The sequence below is a fragment of the Pseudochaenichthys georgianus genome, chromosome 17 (genome assembly GCF_902827115.2).
Source record: "Pseudochaenichthys georgianus chromosome 17, fPseGeo1.2, whole genome shotgun sequence".
NCBI classification, from domain to species: Eukaryota; Metazoa; Chordata; class Actinopteri; order Perciformes; family Channichthyidae; genus Pseudochaenichthys; species Pseudochaenichthys georgianus.
Window position 1 is genome coordinate 23,568,314 of NC_047519.1, and position 12,957 is coordinate 23,581,270.

General features: G+C 41.6%; 1 protein-coding gene across 2 annotated transcripts in view; it reads right to left on the reverse strand.

Annotated features, from left to right (window-relative positions):
* Positions 1 to 12,957, reverse strand: part of LOC117462493 (glypican-5-like) — a 101,521-nt gene that overhangs the window by 71,754 nt on the left and 16,810 nt on the right. For both annotated transcript variants that reach the window (XM_034104738.2, XM_034104737.2), the window contains exon 3: positions 5,647 to 6,350. In XM_034104738.2, coding sequence (XP_033960629.1) covers positions 5,647 to 6,350 — 704 coding nt within the window. The remainder of the gene's footprint in view (positions 1 to 5,646; positions 6,351 to 12,957) is intronic.

A 12,957-nucleotide genomic window follows, 5' to 3' on the forward strand; every position in this document is an offset into this window, starting at 1 on the left:
CAGCACATTGTCAGCAGCAGGGCAAACACTAAGTAGGGAAGAGGAGCGGGAAAAGATGCAAGAGGGTGACTGAGCAGAAGAGAGGCTGCACCCACAATCATTAGCTAATGGACTGCTGAGTAGTCGGGCAGTCAGCATGAGAGTTTGACTCGGTGCCAGAGGCTCACACAGCTCGGGAAGATGGGTTCAGCATATAGATTGGCCATGAGCGCATTTTGCGTCAGCTGCCATTCTGCTAACATTCTCAAATATCACATAAAGAGAGCATTTCTGTAAGATCTCAGCCTGCGTAGCTAATCCTTTAATATAAGGGGGCCTAAAGAGGTGCTCTCAGCGGATGATGTCAGAGAGCATCGCTATGATTCGCATAATATTACATTAGGGAAATAAAGAAGATATTTTTCATCTATATAATACCCTTTTTTTCCCCCTGCCCCATAACATAAAGTCCAAATGCTAAAATATAAATGAAAAACACATGCTGTTTGCATTTACATTTCATCTAATTGTAATGGTTCAATATCAGTGATCAAAATACAATCTGTAGACATGCAATATTCATGAATTGACACAACAACTGCTAAAACATTGTAAGCTTTTAATTGTGTTGTACAGCCCTTGTTACATTTGAGCTATGCCTGTAATTATCTTAATTAGCATTTGGAAGTGTGTGCCATAGAATGTAAATGATCCTCTGGATACTCTATTTCCTGGTGCTTCCTTTTTAAATCATCTGTAAGAACGTATTTAAACATAAGCAGATGAGTTAAGTTACAAAAAGTGCATGCATAAATATTCAATCTATCTATAAGGTCATGTAAGATCTAATTACTTTACAGCTATTACTACTACTGATATTTATTTTAAGCATACAGTAATAACTATTTTTCTGCTACATCTTCTATTTCATTATCGTGTGTATGAATATATTTCACATTTCTGGAACAAATAAAGGGAACATTTCGACTTTGCCCACAACAGAATAACACAGTAGTAATGGTGAGGCAAACATATTTGGTGGTACACATGGTATATTTCACATATTGCCCATTCCTTTGCTTGAACCATGAAAATACAGGGCTCTTAGTGATGGGTTAGGAAAAGTAAAATATGAAAATGTGATGAGCACAAAGTTTGTTTTCACACCAATGATATTCTTTCATGTTATTGTGGGAAAGAGTAGAAGAAAAATTGCTCGCGATGGAAGCCAATGCAGTCTATTGAGGTGCCGCCGTGGTGAATGGAAACCTTCCAATCATCCCACTGGCCCTCCTTTCCATTATCTTAAGACCCAGGCTGCTATTATCATTCCTCAATAAGACTATAATGAGAAGCTGGGGTAAAACCAACAAGCGGATAAGGTAGACCTGCGTATAAACTGCTCTGATCTGGACCAGTCGAAAACATTTTCTCATACAATGTATATAATGCTTTCAGTGAGCAACTGAGTAAGTGATTAAGTGTGCGAGTAAAAACTGTGTGTTGAGATTTAAAATCTACTCATCTTTAAGTAAGTAGAAGATATTAAGTTCCCCTCTAGGTCATATGAGCCATGTCATTTTTATGGCCATGTCAATAAACAGCAGGCTGAGGCCTCTCAAGCACAGTTAAATCTGGAGGGAGAAATTCTGATATGAATTCAACAGAGTAGCATTCAGAAGGAGAAAACCTCACCAAACATTGGAGCTACCATTTTCACTGGGGGCCCAATAAGAGTGGCCACTTTTACTGGATATTTTCCAATGTTCTCCTAATTGTGTCTACTTGACATAATCCAGCCCAAGGCTCCCCTAATATCCATAACCATAACCACTTCCCTTCGACCCACGTTCACGCTCCATGTCAATAAGAGCAGGAATGCGTTAAATCAGAATCTATCCTCCTGCAGCCCCACATTACTATCAATAGCTGCCTTTCAGTCCGCACGCGCTGCTAGTATTGTCACAGGGTGGGCTGCACTTTGAGGCTCCTTACAGGACTTCTAAAAACCTGATACCTGCACACGGTGTGGTGATGTGTGTGTATATGTACAGTATATATATGTTATGACGTATTGCAACATATAGTGCAGACTCTGTGTAGTCTGCAGCTCCCTAAGTGAGAGAGAAAGCAACCACAAACTGGCTTGGGATAATATCCCAGTGTAAAACCACACAGTCACAATAATTCCTTCAATAACTACTCTATATAATATTCTGACTCTGCAAAACACAGAGTTACTTCTTTACTTCAAACATACGTTTTAAAAAATGTGTTTAAGTAAGTATTTTCAGTAAGACACTAAGGATAACATAAAAGAAAAATAGAAAATATGTGTTTAAAATTGAGTGTTCATCTGGGAGGGGGGCATATAAAGGTTTAAGTAGTTGTGCAAGAGACTTAACAGTTTTACTTGACAGGCCACAGCGGCTTTATTAAAACATACTGCGATTTAAAAAAGCAATGGGTTCTAGGTAATGTGTGTCTGAGCGCGTAAGCGAATGAGTTAACTCTGCTGTTCATGTTTGCCCTTTAGCATGCGTGAAGCAATGAGGGCGCAGAAAAGGGGAGCCACCAGTGTCCGACTGGGGGCCACCTCCGTTTCCAGCAACAATTCTCTTTTTTCCAGCTGGCTGGGTCTAGTTTGTATGGCCTAGCTGGAACCCTTTCAATTCTGTCCCACTTGTCCCCGTGCTGAGCTCCCTGCTCCAGGCTTGCCTGCCACCCCATGAATACCAAACAGGCATACACACACATGCGTACATACACACACCAAATACAAGCTGGGTCTCTTTCTGCATAGTTGTATTTGGTCAGTCTTCAAGCCTGGCAACCCACCCTCCTCTGTCTGCACATGCATACGTGTATACAGTCTGTTTTTGGATGTGTGTTTGATGTGAGTGTTTGATGTAGTCATGCAGGCTCTGTAATGTTCCTTCACAACTTTAGAAAAAAGGCCCACACTAGTGCTTTTGCATGTTTAAGACCATTAACTACAAATGACTTTCATTTTCTTCTACTGCCAAACAGATTTTCTACCTTCCAGGCAGACATTTGTTTAATTTCATTCTGGTAAAATGTGAAACTTTACTTGCAGAGTCGGGCAATAATGAACAGTACTGGACAGACAAGAACTACAATTTCAGTAATGTGACTTCAAATTCAAATTAAGTAATTACATTAGAGTTAGTTATCCCATTAATGACCCATTGTGTCAACTGCAGGAAGATTAGCAACCATTGATGTGGAAGCTAAATGGGATCCTATAAAGAATAAAGAATCAAAATGTTCAATTTGATTGTTTGGTTGTCTGCTTTGAATGCTCGTTAAAGTTAAATGGCCTTTTTCACTAAGTCACCACAATAACACCAAACCCTAGTCTTTGAAAATCAGTTACAATATTTCATTGTAAGACCGCACTCTACATTAGGTCAAATAAAATATCAACTTGATGTTTAATCCACTAACAGCTTGCACAGTATGGCTTCTATAGCATTGTCTTATACTTTTAGTCCAGTTCTGGGAACAGTTCCAGTGTAGACCTGTCCACAAGTTGTCCCACTGCAGACATGTGGGAACAACTGCACCCTACATTACCCTATCAACATTTGGAACATTGTTCTTCCCTTTTCTGGTTCCATTTTTAACACAATTTAGGAAAGTCCAAATGAGTAACTCGAGGTTTCAAGAGGATATGTTTATAAAGACTCATCTGTAACCAGTTATAGCCAAATATAAGAGATAGAAAGAGGTAGGGATGAGGATTTGAGTGACACAGATTGGGAGAATAAACAGCAAAAAGAGACTTTCTGACACCTCTGGGAATGCCGTCATATTCAGTAAAGGAGGCCAATAAAGTTAGGGAAAGTATGGTGTACAGAACTGTCCAGCTCGCGCCCAGGGGAGAGATATGTATTAGTGCTCTTATAGATTGATTTAAAAACATTGAATACACATGCACTGCGACTAAAAGTTAGAGGGAGGGAGGGAGATGCAATGGGGACTGAATGCTAGTGGAAATGTTCCTCTAGATGATGAACATAAATCTCTGCTGATCACCTTCTGCTCCTTGGTGTATGACTCATGTTACTTTACACCCACATGCATGACCTCACCTTATAAAAAGAAAGTAGGCTTCTGCTTAATATGTGAAGATAAAGATCGTAGTGTTCGGCATTTTCCATAAAAAAACAGATTTAAGATGGTATCTCAAATAACAAAGCAAATTACTGACAAGCTAACAGAACAGAACTCATCTTTTGTGTACTACAATACTGTATGCAGGGATATGTCGATGTAAAGAAACATCTATTACAGAGATTCTATCTCAAGTTTACACACATAGACTTTTGTGTTTAACAAAACTGTTTAAAGAGGCCCTATTATGCTCTTGGTTTGACCCTTTTCCCGTGTGTAATATAGGTTATTGTGCATGTAAATGGTCTGCAAAGGCTAAACTCACACTCACTTAAAACATCATAGGAATCATAGGAATCATAAAATAATAAATGACCACACAAGCCACACGTTAAGAAGTGCTAAAAACACAAAACACAATAATAATATAGATAAAATAGAATAAAATAAAAGTACACAGGTTACCCAAACGCCTGCCCAAACAGGAATGTCTTTAAATTACTTTTGAGAGAGTCAACAGAGTATGCGGACCGTAGGTGAGCGGGCAGAGCGTTCCATAGCTTAGGAGTCGTGGCCTCGATCACCACGGGTCTTAAGGTGAGTACGTGGGACAGACAGTAGACTGAGCATGTGTGACCTGAGAGAGCGAGCTGATGTATACGGATGAATTAGGTCGTGATGGGCTAAGGGTGGGATATTTCTAAATGCTTGACCAACCACAACAGAGCAGGCCAGCTAACCAATCAGAGCAGACTGGGCTCTTGTGAAAAGAGGTGCTACAGCACAGCACTTTTTCACATGACACAGTAGAGGCACAACATACAAATGTTAACCTGAAAAAAAGCATATTATGTCCTCTTTAAAAAATGAAGTTCGATCTCAGAAATGTTGTGTTTGTTAGGTATAGTTAAACTATCATACTTGCTGTGAAAACTGTACAAATACAAATATTCCAAAATAGACAAAGGCAACATGCTAGTTGCTAGTATTATGACATATCTGGCAGTTATCCATAAAAGTATCTTTGTATTTTGAACATCCAAACTAAAATGTTATAAAACACAAGGGGTGTGGTAGTACTCACAGCATGTGAGTCCAGCAAATCACCATTTTATCAACTACTTTCTGTATTTTCATCATAGTAAATGTGGAATTTATAATATCCCCCTGCAGTCAAAACCTAAACAACAATGGTGACTTTGAGTTGCCTTGCTTTTTTGGAAAATTAATCAATCTCTAGCCTCAGCTCAGCCTGCATTTATTTGGGGAGGGGGACTGTTTTTTTTTTTGTATAAACATTGTTTTTCTCTGAATAGTTTCAACCCTGTGCAAACATTAGGGCTGTGTGCCGGGTTCTTTGTTGCACCAATGGAAAAAAAATTGCTCAGAACCCACAAGCAGCCTTTAAAACCCTTCCAATCAATACAGTGAACATTGCCAAAGTATATGTGTAAAACAAAGATGTTAAACAAAAAGCTTTGGACGTTCTTTGCTTTTGCCATTAAAGCTGCTTTTTCAGTGTGTACTCACCGTGGCGGTGATGAGTGGGCCATGGAGCTGTGCGTAGAGCAGGGCCTCATTAACGTGGTCCCTGACCCCCAGAAGGGCTAATTCCAGACTGTGGTGTCCCGCCATGGCGTGGGTCAGTTGCTCCAACAGGCTGGTATACCTCCTCCAAGGCTGATCCAGCTCCGACACGCTGGCCAAGCAGCCCCGCATTACATTCAGACAGTATCCCACGCAGGGCTTGATGAGCGTCAGTCCCCTGCAGTGGGAGCAGTACACCATCTTCACCAGGCCCTTCACACACTCTTTGCTCATGCTGACATGTTCGGTGGCATTCATCACCTCCAGACCCTCCTCTAGGGCCAGGCCGAGCTGTCTCCCGGCTCCCAACGCCTCGGCCATTTCCTGGGCCATGACGGCTGGATGACTCCCGAAAGGGTTGACATCCTGCCTGATCATACGGAGACAGTCGCCCATTTCAATGCCCACCATCATGTTGCCTTCGATGCCTGGATTGATGAGCCTTGTGTAGACGAGTGGGAAGAGGTTGTTGAAAAATTGGTGAACTGACGCCTCCACTGACACGTTGGCCCCACGGAGGTAGAGGGAGAGTGAGGCGAAGAGCTGGTTAACATGGGGGAGAGCATGGCGGGACAGGGATGGGTAGGTTCCCTCTAACAGAGAGCTCAGGTGGCCCTGAGAGAAGGATAGCAGGTACTGGAACATGTCTGCAAGAAGAGAAAATATAGAAACACAGAGATTAGAGAAAGAAGGAAATAAAAGGTTGGATTGACATTTCATTGGAGAATAATATTGAAAATCCTTGATGACGTGATTTACAAGTTCTCCATGAAATAATGATCATGGCATCAACATGCAAACACATATCCAACCCTGGCCCCTAACCACTTAAGCTTGGCTTGAGTGTATCAGTAAGTTGGGTTGAGAAAACAGTGTCAAGTTTTCCTATAATGTGGATGGATGTTATTTTGTAGGATGTCATCACCTGTATGTCTTAAAGAGAATGTATGCCTGTCTACAGAATAATAGAGAGAGACTGGGGGGGATAGAGAGAGAGAGAAAGAGATTTGCATTGTCTGTGGCAAATAAAGTGTATTCCAGATTCTCCATGGGCTTTTGACAGCCACCAGGCTTCCAGTTCTTATGTTGTCATTTCCTGGTGAGCAAAAGAAGCTGTAATGCCTTACAGCTTCACGTCAACGATGTCAGTGCAGAGGCTGATTAGTGCCAAAGAAGTGCCACTACACACTTAGCAAGTTACTGTTACAGGGTGTAAGAGGTTGAAGCAAAGGGCAGTGGGAAAAAGAAAAACTAGAAATGTAGAACAACAGCTTGTCTCTTTTTCCCCGGTAATTTGTTGTCCTTTTTTCTCCAAATATACCCATAGCCCATCCCCATTTCATTGCTCAGTGATATGTTTTTCCTTGAAGAGGGAACTTTAAGAAAGTCATGGATATATTTGATTAGTTTCATAAAAAAAGATCACAGGAACATCAAAATGTGTGATCTTGCTTATATTACCCACCATCTTCTTACCTTTCTATCCTCAATTCTTTAATAACCCTCCCCACAATCTGTGTGTGTGTGTGTGTGTGTGTGTGTGTGTGTGTGTGTGTGTGTGTGTGTGTGTGTGTGTGTGTGTGTGTGTGTGTGTGTGTGTGTGTGTGTGTGTGTGTGTGTGTGTGTGTGTGTGTGTGTGTGTGTGTGTGTGTGTGTGTGTGTGTGTGTGTGTGTGTGTGTGTGTGTGTGTGTGTGTGTGTGTGTGTGTGTGTGTGTGTGTGTGTCTGGGGTGTGATGCCAGCTTATAAGCATGACCGAACATGAAGGAGCAGTAGCAACTGTACAGAAATTGAGACATGAAAAGGAGAGTGCCAACAAATGACACACACACACACACACACACACACACACACACACACACACACACACACACACACACACACACACACACACACTGTACATACATTCATAAAATGTGGACGGTGTTTGACAATTGTACTGCTAACCAAATGTTACTAACCATTATGCCATTAACCATAACAGTTTGCTGACTTAAGATTAAAAAAAACTTTGATTGGTACCAAATGTGTATGTGTGTGTTAGTGTGTATGCCTGTGTGTTTCCAGCCCCTCCCAGCTCACAGACAGAATGATAACAACAGTCATATACTCCTCAACAGCTGCACTAATATGGCCGCTGTCCGTGACACAGGGGGACTCCCCACCGGCCAGCAAAAGGCACAACTCATTTATAATGCACCAGAGAGCTCCATCGTCATGATCAGACCTGCTCGTGCACGCATGACATTCGAAGTTGTAGCCTATGAGATGAGCTTTACAGAGCGTGACAGCGTGCGACAGAAATAAAGCAGGCAGACAGGACAAGTAACGGTCTGTTAGGGATTATTACTGTAAAGCGAAGGGTGACAAGCGGTTGCCTGACTGAGACCCCGGGCGGCGGTGGATCAGGGGGAAATGGGTGTGTACCGATCAGAGGGTCAGTGGTTCGATCCCCAAACCCCTGCTGTCAGTACAGTATGTCAATGTGTCTTGAGCAAGATACTCTACAGCAGGGGTGTCCGAAATACGGCCCGGGGACCAAATGCGGCCCACGGTCCATTTTGAAACGGCCCTCAGCTAATTCAAAAAGTATAATGGAGTATGGCCCACAAATGAACTTGTGCTTGTCATATATTGTACTTCTTAAATACAAATGTAAAGATATATTACATAGCCCACTTTTCATATACATTCTGTCAATTCAAGTTGGAAAAAATGTCGAACAAATCTTAGTTGAATGAAAAAACCCAATAACTTCATTACATAACAAGCTTGAAATCTACCCTTCATATTTCCTCTTTTTATAAGCAATATGAGGCTTCAGTTTGAAGGAATGAGCTGTCAACACACTAAAGTAAACCCGCTGGAGAGCTGTGATGTAGGCTGGTGTGTTTCTTAAAGCATGTTCAAGTATGAAGCATAATTGACCTACATTTGATTGATTTTGCTGACTTATAACTTACCTTATGAGCCAATAAACCTCTAGTGAGTGGCCCAGCCCTTCATATATTTTCTGTATGTGGCCCTCAGTGAAAAAGGTTTGGACACCCCTGCTCTACAGCATTGAAGTGGATGCCGCTTTGGATAAAACAGTGAGCTAAATGACATGTAATGTAATGTGAAGTTCCAAGATGACCAGCTGAAAACAATACAAAAAGAGGAAAGAAACGAGAGAAAAAAGAAAACTGAGCAAAAACAAGATTAGATTTGCAGAGAAGAAACAATTTCATTTCCACTCAGTATTTCTTTCCTAAGCCCGAGGGGCTGCAGAGTTGGTATCAGTGGGGGGTCCACATGCTTGCCTTCCAGTCAGACATTTACACCACAAGATGTACCCACAAGCTGAGGTTACACTGCATTACATAATGTTATTATTAAATTATCAAGCTCAGAAATATCATGGTTTAATGTTACTCTCTTTGAGCAGGCCAAAACAAAACTAGACTACTCTAGAAGAAAATCAAGTTTTCTCAAAAAGACTCAATAATATTTCTTATGCTTCTCAATAGCACCATGACTGGATATTTCAAAGAGTTTCTAACAGGATCATTAAATCCTCAAGACATTCCATACTTGTTGAAAAATCATATTCTTATTTGCCAAGAGAATGACACGGAGAGAGAACACGAAAGAGGAGAAAAGGGGAGGGTGGGAGATTGCCAGGAAAAATGGAATAAAAAGAAGCAACTGAACTCTTGAACAAGTAAAAACAACTACTGTAAAAGTGGACTCCACCTTGAGAACATGCTCTGACATCTGGATTCATTTGGCCCCTGGGTCCGGAGAACTTCCCTGTGTCTCCATGGCTGTTACTTCAAACATGTCCTTCTCTGAATATACAAAAGAAGAACCAGAGTGCACCTTTCTTCCTCTCTACACTTCCTCTAACAAACAAAAAACCGGATCCCATGTTTCATTCATTTTCAACATCAGATATGTTCTGTTCTCAATCATCCCACACTCAAAGTTAATCCGGTTTCTCATTTTGCGATAAATCAAGTGCAGTTGTTGTGGTTTTCTGTCCAGTTTCCATTTCTGGGAAACATGGTGATAACAAAAAAACAAGAAACCAGCAAAAGCCCTAACTACGATTGCATGATATGCAATTGGGTTTTATTGTTCTGGGGGACCACAGTGTCTGAATCTGAATCAACTCCATTCAGACACACAGTGGTGGGTGGCTATCATTATAATTTCACATACTCCCATGGGTAATCCTTTTGGGAAATGAAGTCTGGCTGGATTGAGGCTGTTTTGCATGGAGCAATTATCTTTAATTTCCGAGGAAGTTCTCAAAACTCACTGACATTGACAAAAAACACTAATTGTCAAGCTAACTAATTGTCAAGCAGGAATAAAGGAAGAGGCTTGCTTTGTCTGTGGCCTTGTGGGGTTAATCTGACATGGGATAAACAAGGTATTAAAACGGATAAAAAAGCAACAGTGGCAAAGCAGAGGAGGCCTTTGTCCTGCAGGGGCCTACACTATATTTTGACTCTGGCTTGAGGTATTGACCATATCTTTCCTCCAATGCTATGCCAAGGCCACTCTCTGAGATCACTGGGTTCAATCATAAGAAGCTATTTCCACTTTTCATTCTGTATGGCAACCCAATGTTTTACTGGCACAATTAGTGTCGCCATGGTGAAGCTGCCAAAATCACTGAGACGAAATAAGCTCGGTGGCAGCTCTGTGATTTAAGTCACAACTATAGTGTTTTCCGCCTTTGCTACCCAGCAGTCCCTGATGTCTAAGCCACTCTCACACTGAGAGACATGCATATATGCGTGAGTACTTAACACAGTCTGAGTAGGTATTTAAGGCCAAGGCTTCATTTGTTGCCAAATTGCAGCATAGACAGCCATGTGGCACCAGACAGTTATTACAGACCAACATGCTAAATGTGCATGCAGGGGTTGGTTTGACAAACAGACTGTACTTTATGATGGGAAGTAGAAGTGGTAGTACTAGTAATAGAATATGATGAAGTTATTGTAATTGTAGTGGTTGTGGAAAGTTACTTATGAATTAATATGTATAGCCCCAATGTGTAGCATTTGAGCATTTCTGACTTTGGTGACTCCTAGTGGTTATATCAAAAATACATTGGAGAGACAGCAACGCCTTTAACTCCAGAGCAACTTCACATTTAATCAGATTCATGTGTGCAGTTGTTACAGTATGGCAGTCCAAAAGATTCACGGAGAAAACATTTTTGGATCCATTCTACTGATCAATATGAGTCCATGTGCATTTCTGGAGATGCATGTTCTCCCTTTAGATAAAGACAACACATGTTTTTGAATGTAACCTATGGTTTAGAAAGTTGTGACATTTACTTTGGGAAATGGTCCATCAAGTTCCAATTGCCTTGACATTTAATACACAGCTAAAGTAACAACTCATTAACAATTATGAACCCTACTGAATGTGTAAACTAAGGTTAGCTTTATCAGATGATTGGTAAAATGTAAAAACAAAGTGTGGAGTGGATTTCTTATGAATCCAGATATTTTGATTGAGAACACAGAAAACAGTTTGTGTGGCCCTGGAACCTTTACTGCCCTAAACCAGTTGCATATCCCTAAATTAGAGTGTTTAACTGGTTCTGTGCCATAAGGGAGACAGCATCTTTCAATATTAATATACTATATATATTATAATACTGGTACACGTTTATCTATAAAGCTTTGTTGGGTAAACTCCCGTATTATATCTGCTCTCTGATAACACAGAGAGTTGCAAGCAGCTATTGTCTGAGATCACATGATGTAGTCTTGTTAGACGTGCCAAGAGCAAGGACTGTCTTAGGTAAGACAGCTTTTATGTGCGCAGCTCCACTTGCTTGGAACAATCTTCAGCAAGAATTGAAACTGAGCAATCTCATTCCTCTGCATGTTTATGTCCTTTATTGTTTTATGTTTCATGTGGAACCTATATGCTGCAGGTCTCCCTTGAAAAAGAGATCTATGATCTCAATGGGACCAATCTGGTTAAATAAAGGCTTGAAATGAAATGAAATGAAATATGTGCGAGTATGAGTGTATGTATTATATGTCCGTATTTTTAAGTACGCGCCTGTAGGCCTGCAGAGGAGAGTGTGTATATGTGCTTGCTGGAAGATGTGGTCATATTGTGATAATGAGGTAGGACACTGTGCTCATACCATGGAGCTGTGGGCCCTTCCTATCTTGGCAATCAGTCCTGGCTGGACCTCACCAGCCACCTTCTCAGGCAAAGCATTTTAATCCCACCACGGGCTTGGGTTTCAGACAGGTCACCCCACAGATATATGACATAGTGACACATGTGTAGATTACATATCCTTGTTTTAATTAGTAGAAATACAGTACATAAGGCAATCTCACACTCAGCACTGGTGATCTTAGGTTACAGGAGGGGGCTGCAGAGTCACACAATCTCCCAGCCCTTAACCTTTCAGCAAACAGTTTAATGGTAATAAACTATTAATAAGTCAATGAATCAATCTGTTGATTCATCATAGTTGTGTGGTATAATCACATGTCTGAAGTCTAAAGTGGGAGCATGACTCATCTGTTAACAACAGGCGCAGACGTGGTATCATGCACATTTGACTTACAGGAACTGGAGGGGCTGCACTCGTGCAAAAAACTCTGTGACTCCAGAAGACCCTTTAGAAACACCACGTATGCAATCACGTATGCAATCACGTGTGTGCACAACGTTTAGCAGACCCCGGCTGAAAGTCCTTGTGTGCTTGTCTTGTCCTATCAGGAAGCTAACAGGTGGGATAATCGGCTTGAGAGGGTGGAGACAAGGGGCAGGGGGTGGTGGTAATTAAAAAAGGCAGCTCAGCTATATCAAAACTCTGAAACACAAACAATTCCACAGATGCCAGGGGCATTTGGGTGCACTGGGCTTTAATGTAGTGTGGGGGGAGGAGTGTCGGTGGAGATTGGACAGGAGGGGGGGATCAGTGCTCCCTGCCCGGGCCAAAGTAGGGAAACATGATCGAAGGCGGGGGAATGAGCAGACGAGAGAAGGACAGGGACAGAGGAGACAGAGCGCGGGGGCAATGGGAAGAGCAGAGGAGGGAGGGAAAGTCGTTCAAATGACTAATGCCATAAAGGGGAGATGTGGAGGGCCAGCATGAGGGCCAACTGTTGACAGGCTGATGGACAGCACCTCTGGTCTTACACATTAAGAGGGCCACAGGTCTATAGTGACCCCCCATTTCTCTTTTGTTTATTGGTATATAAATCACAGTTTACTG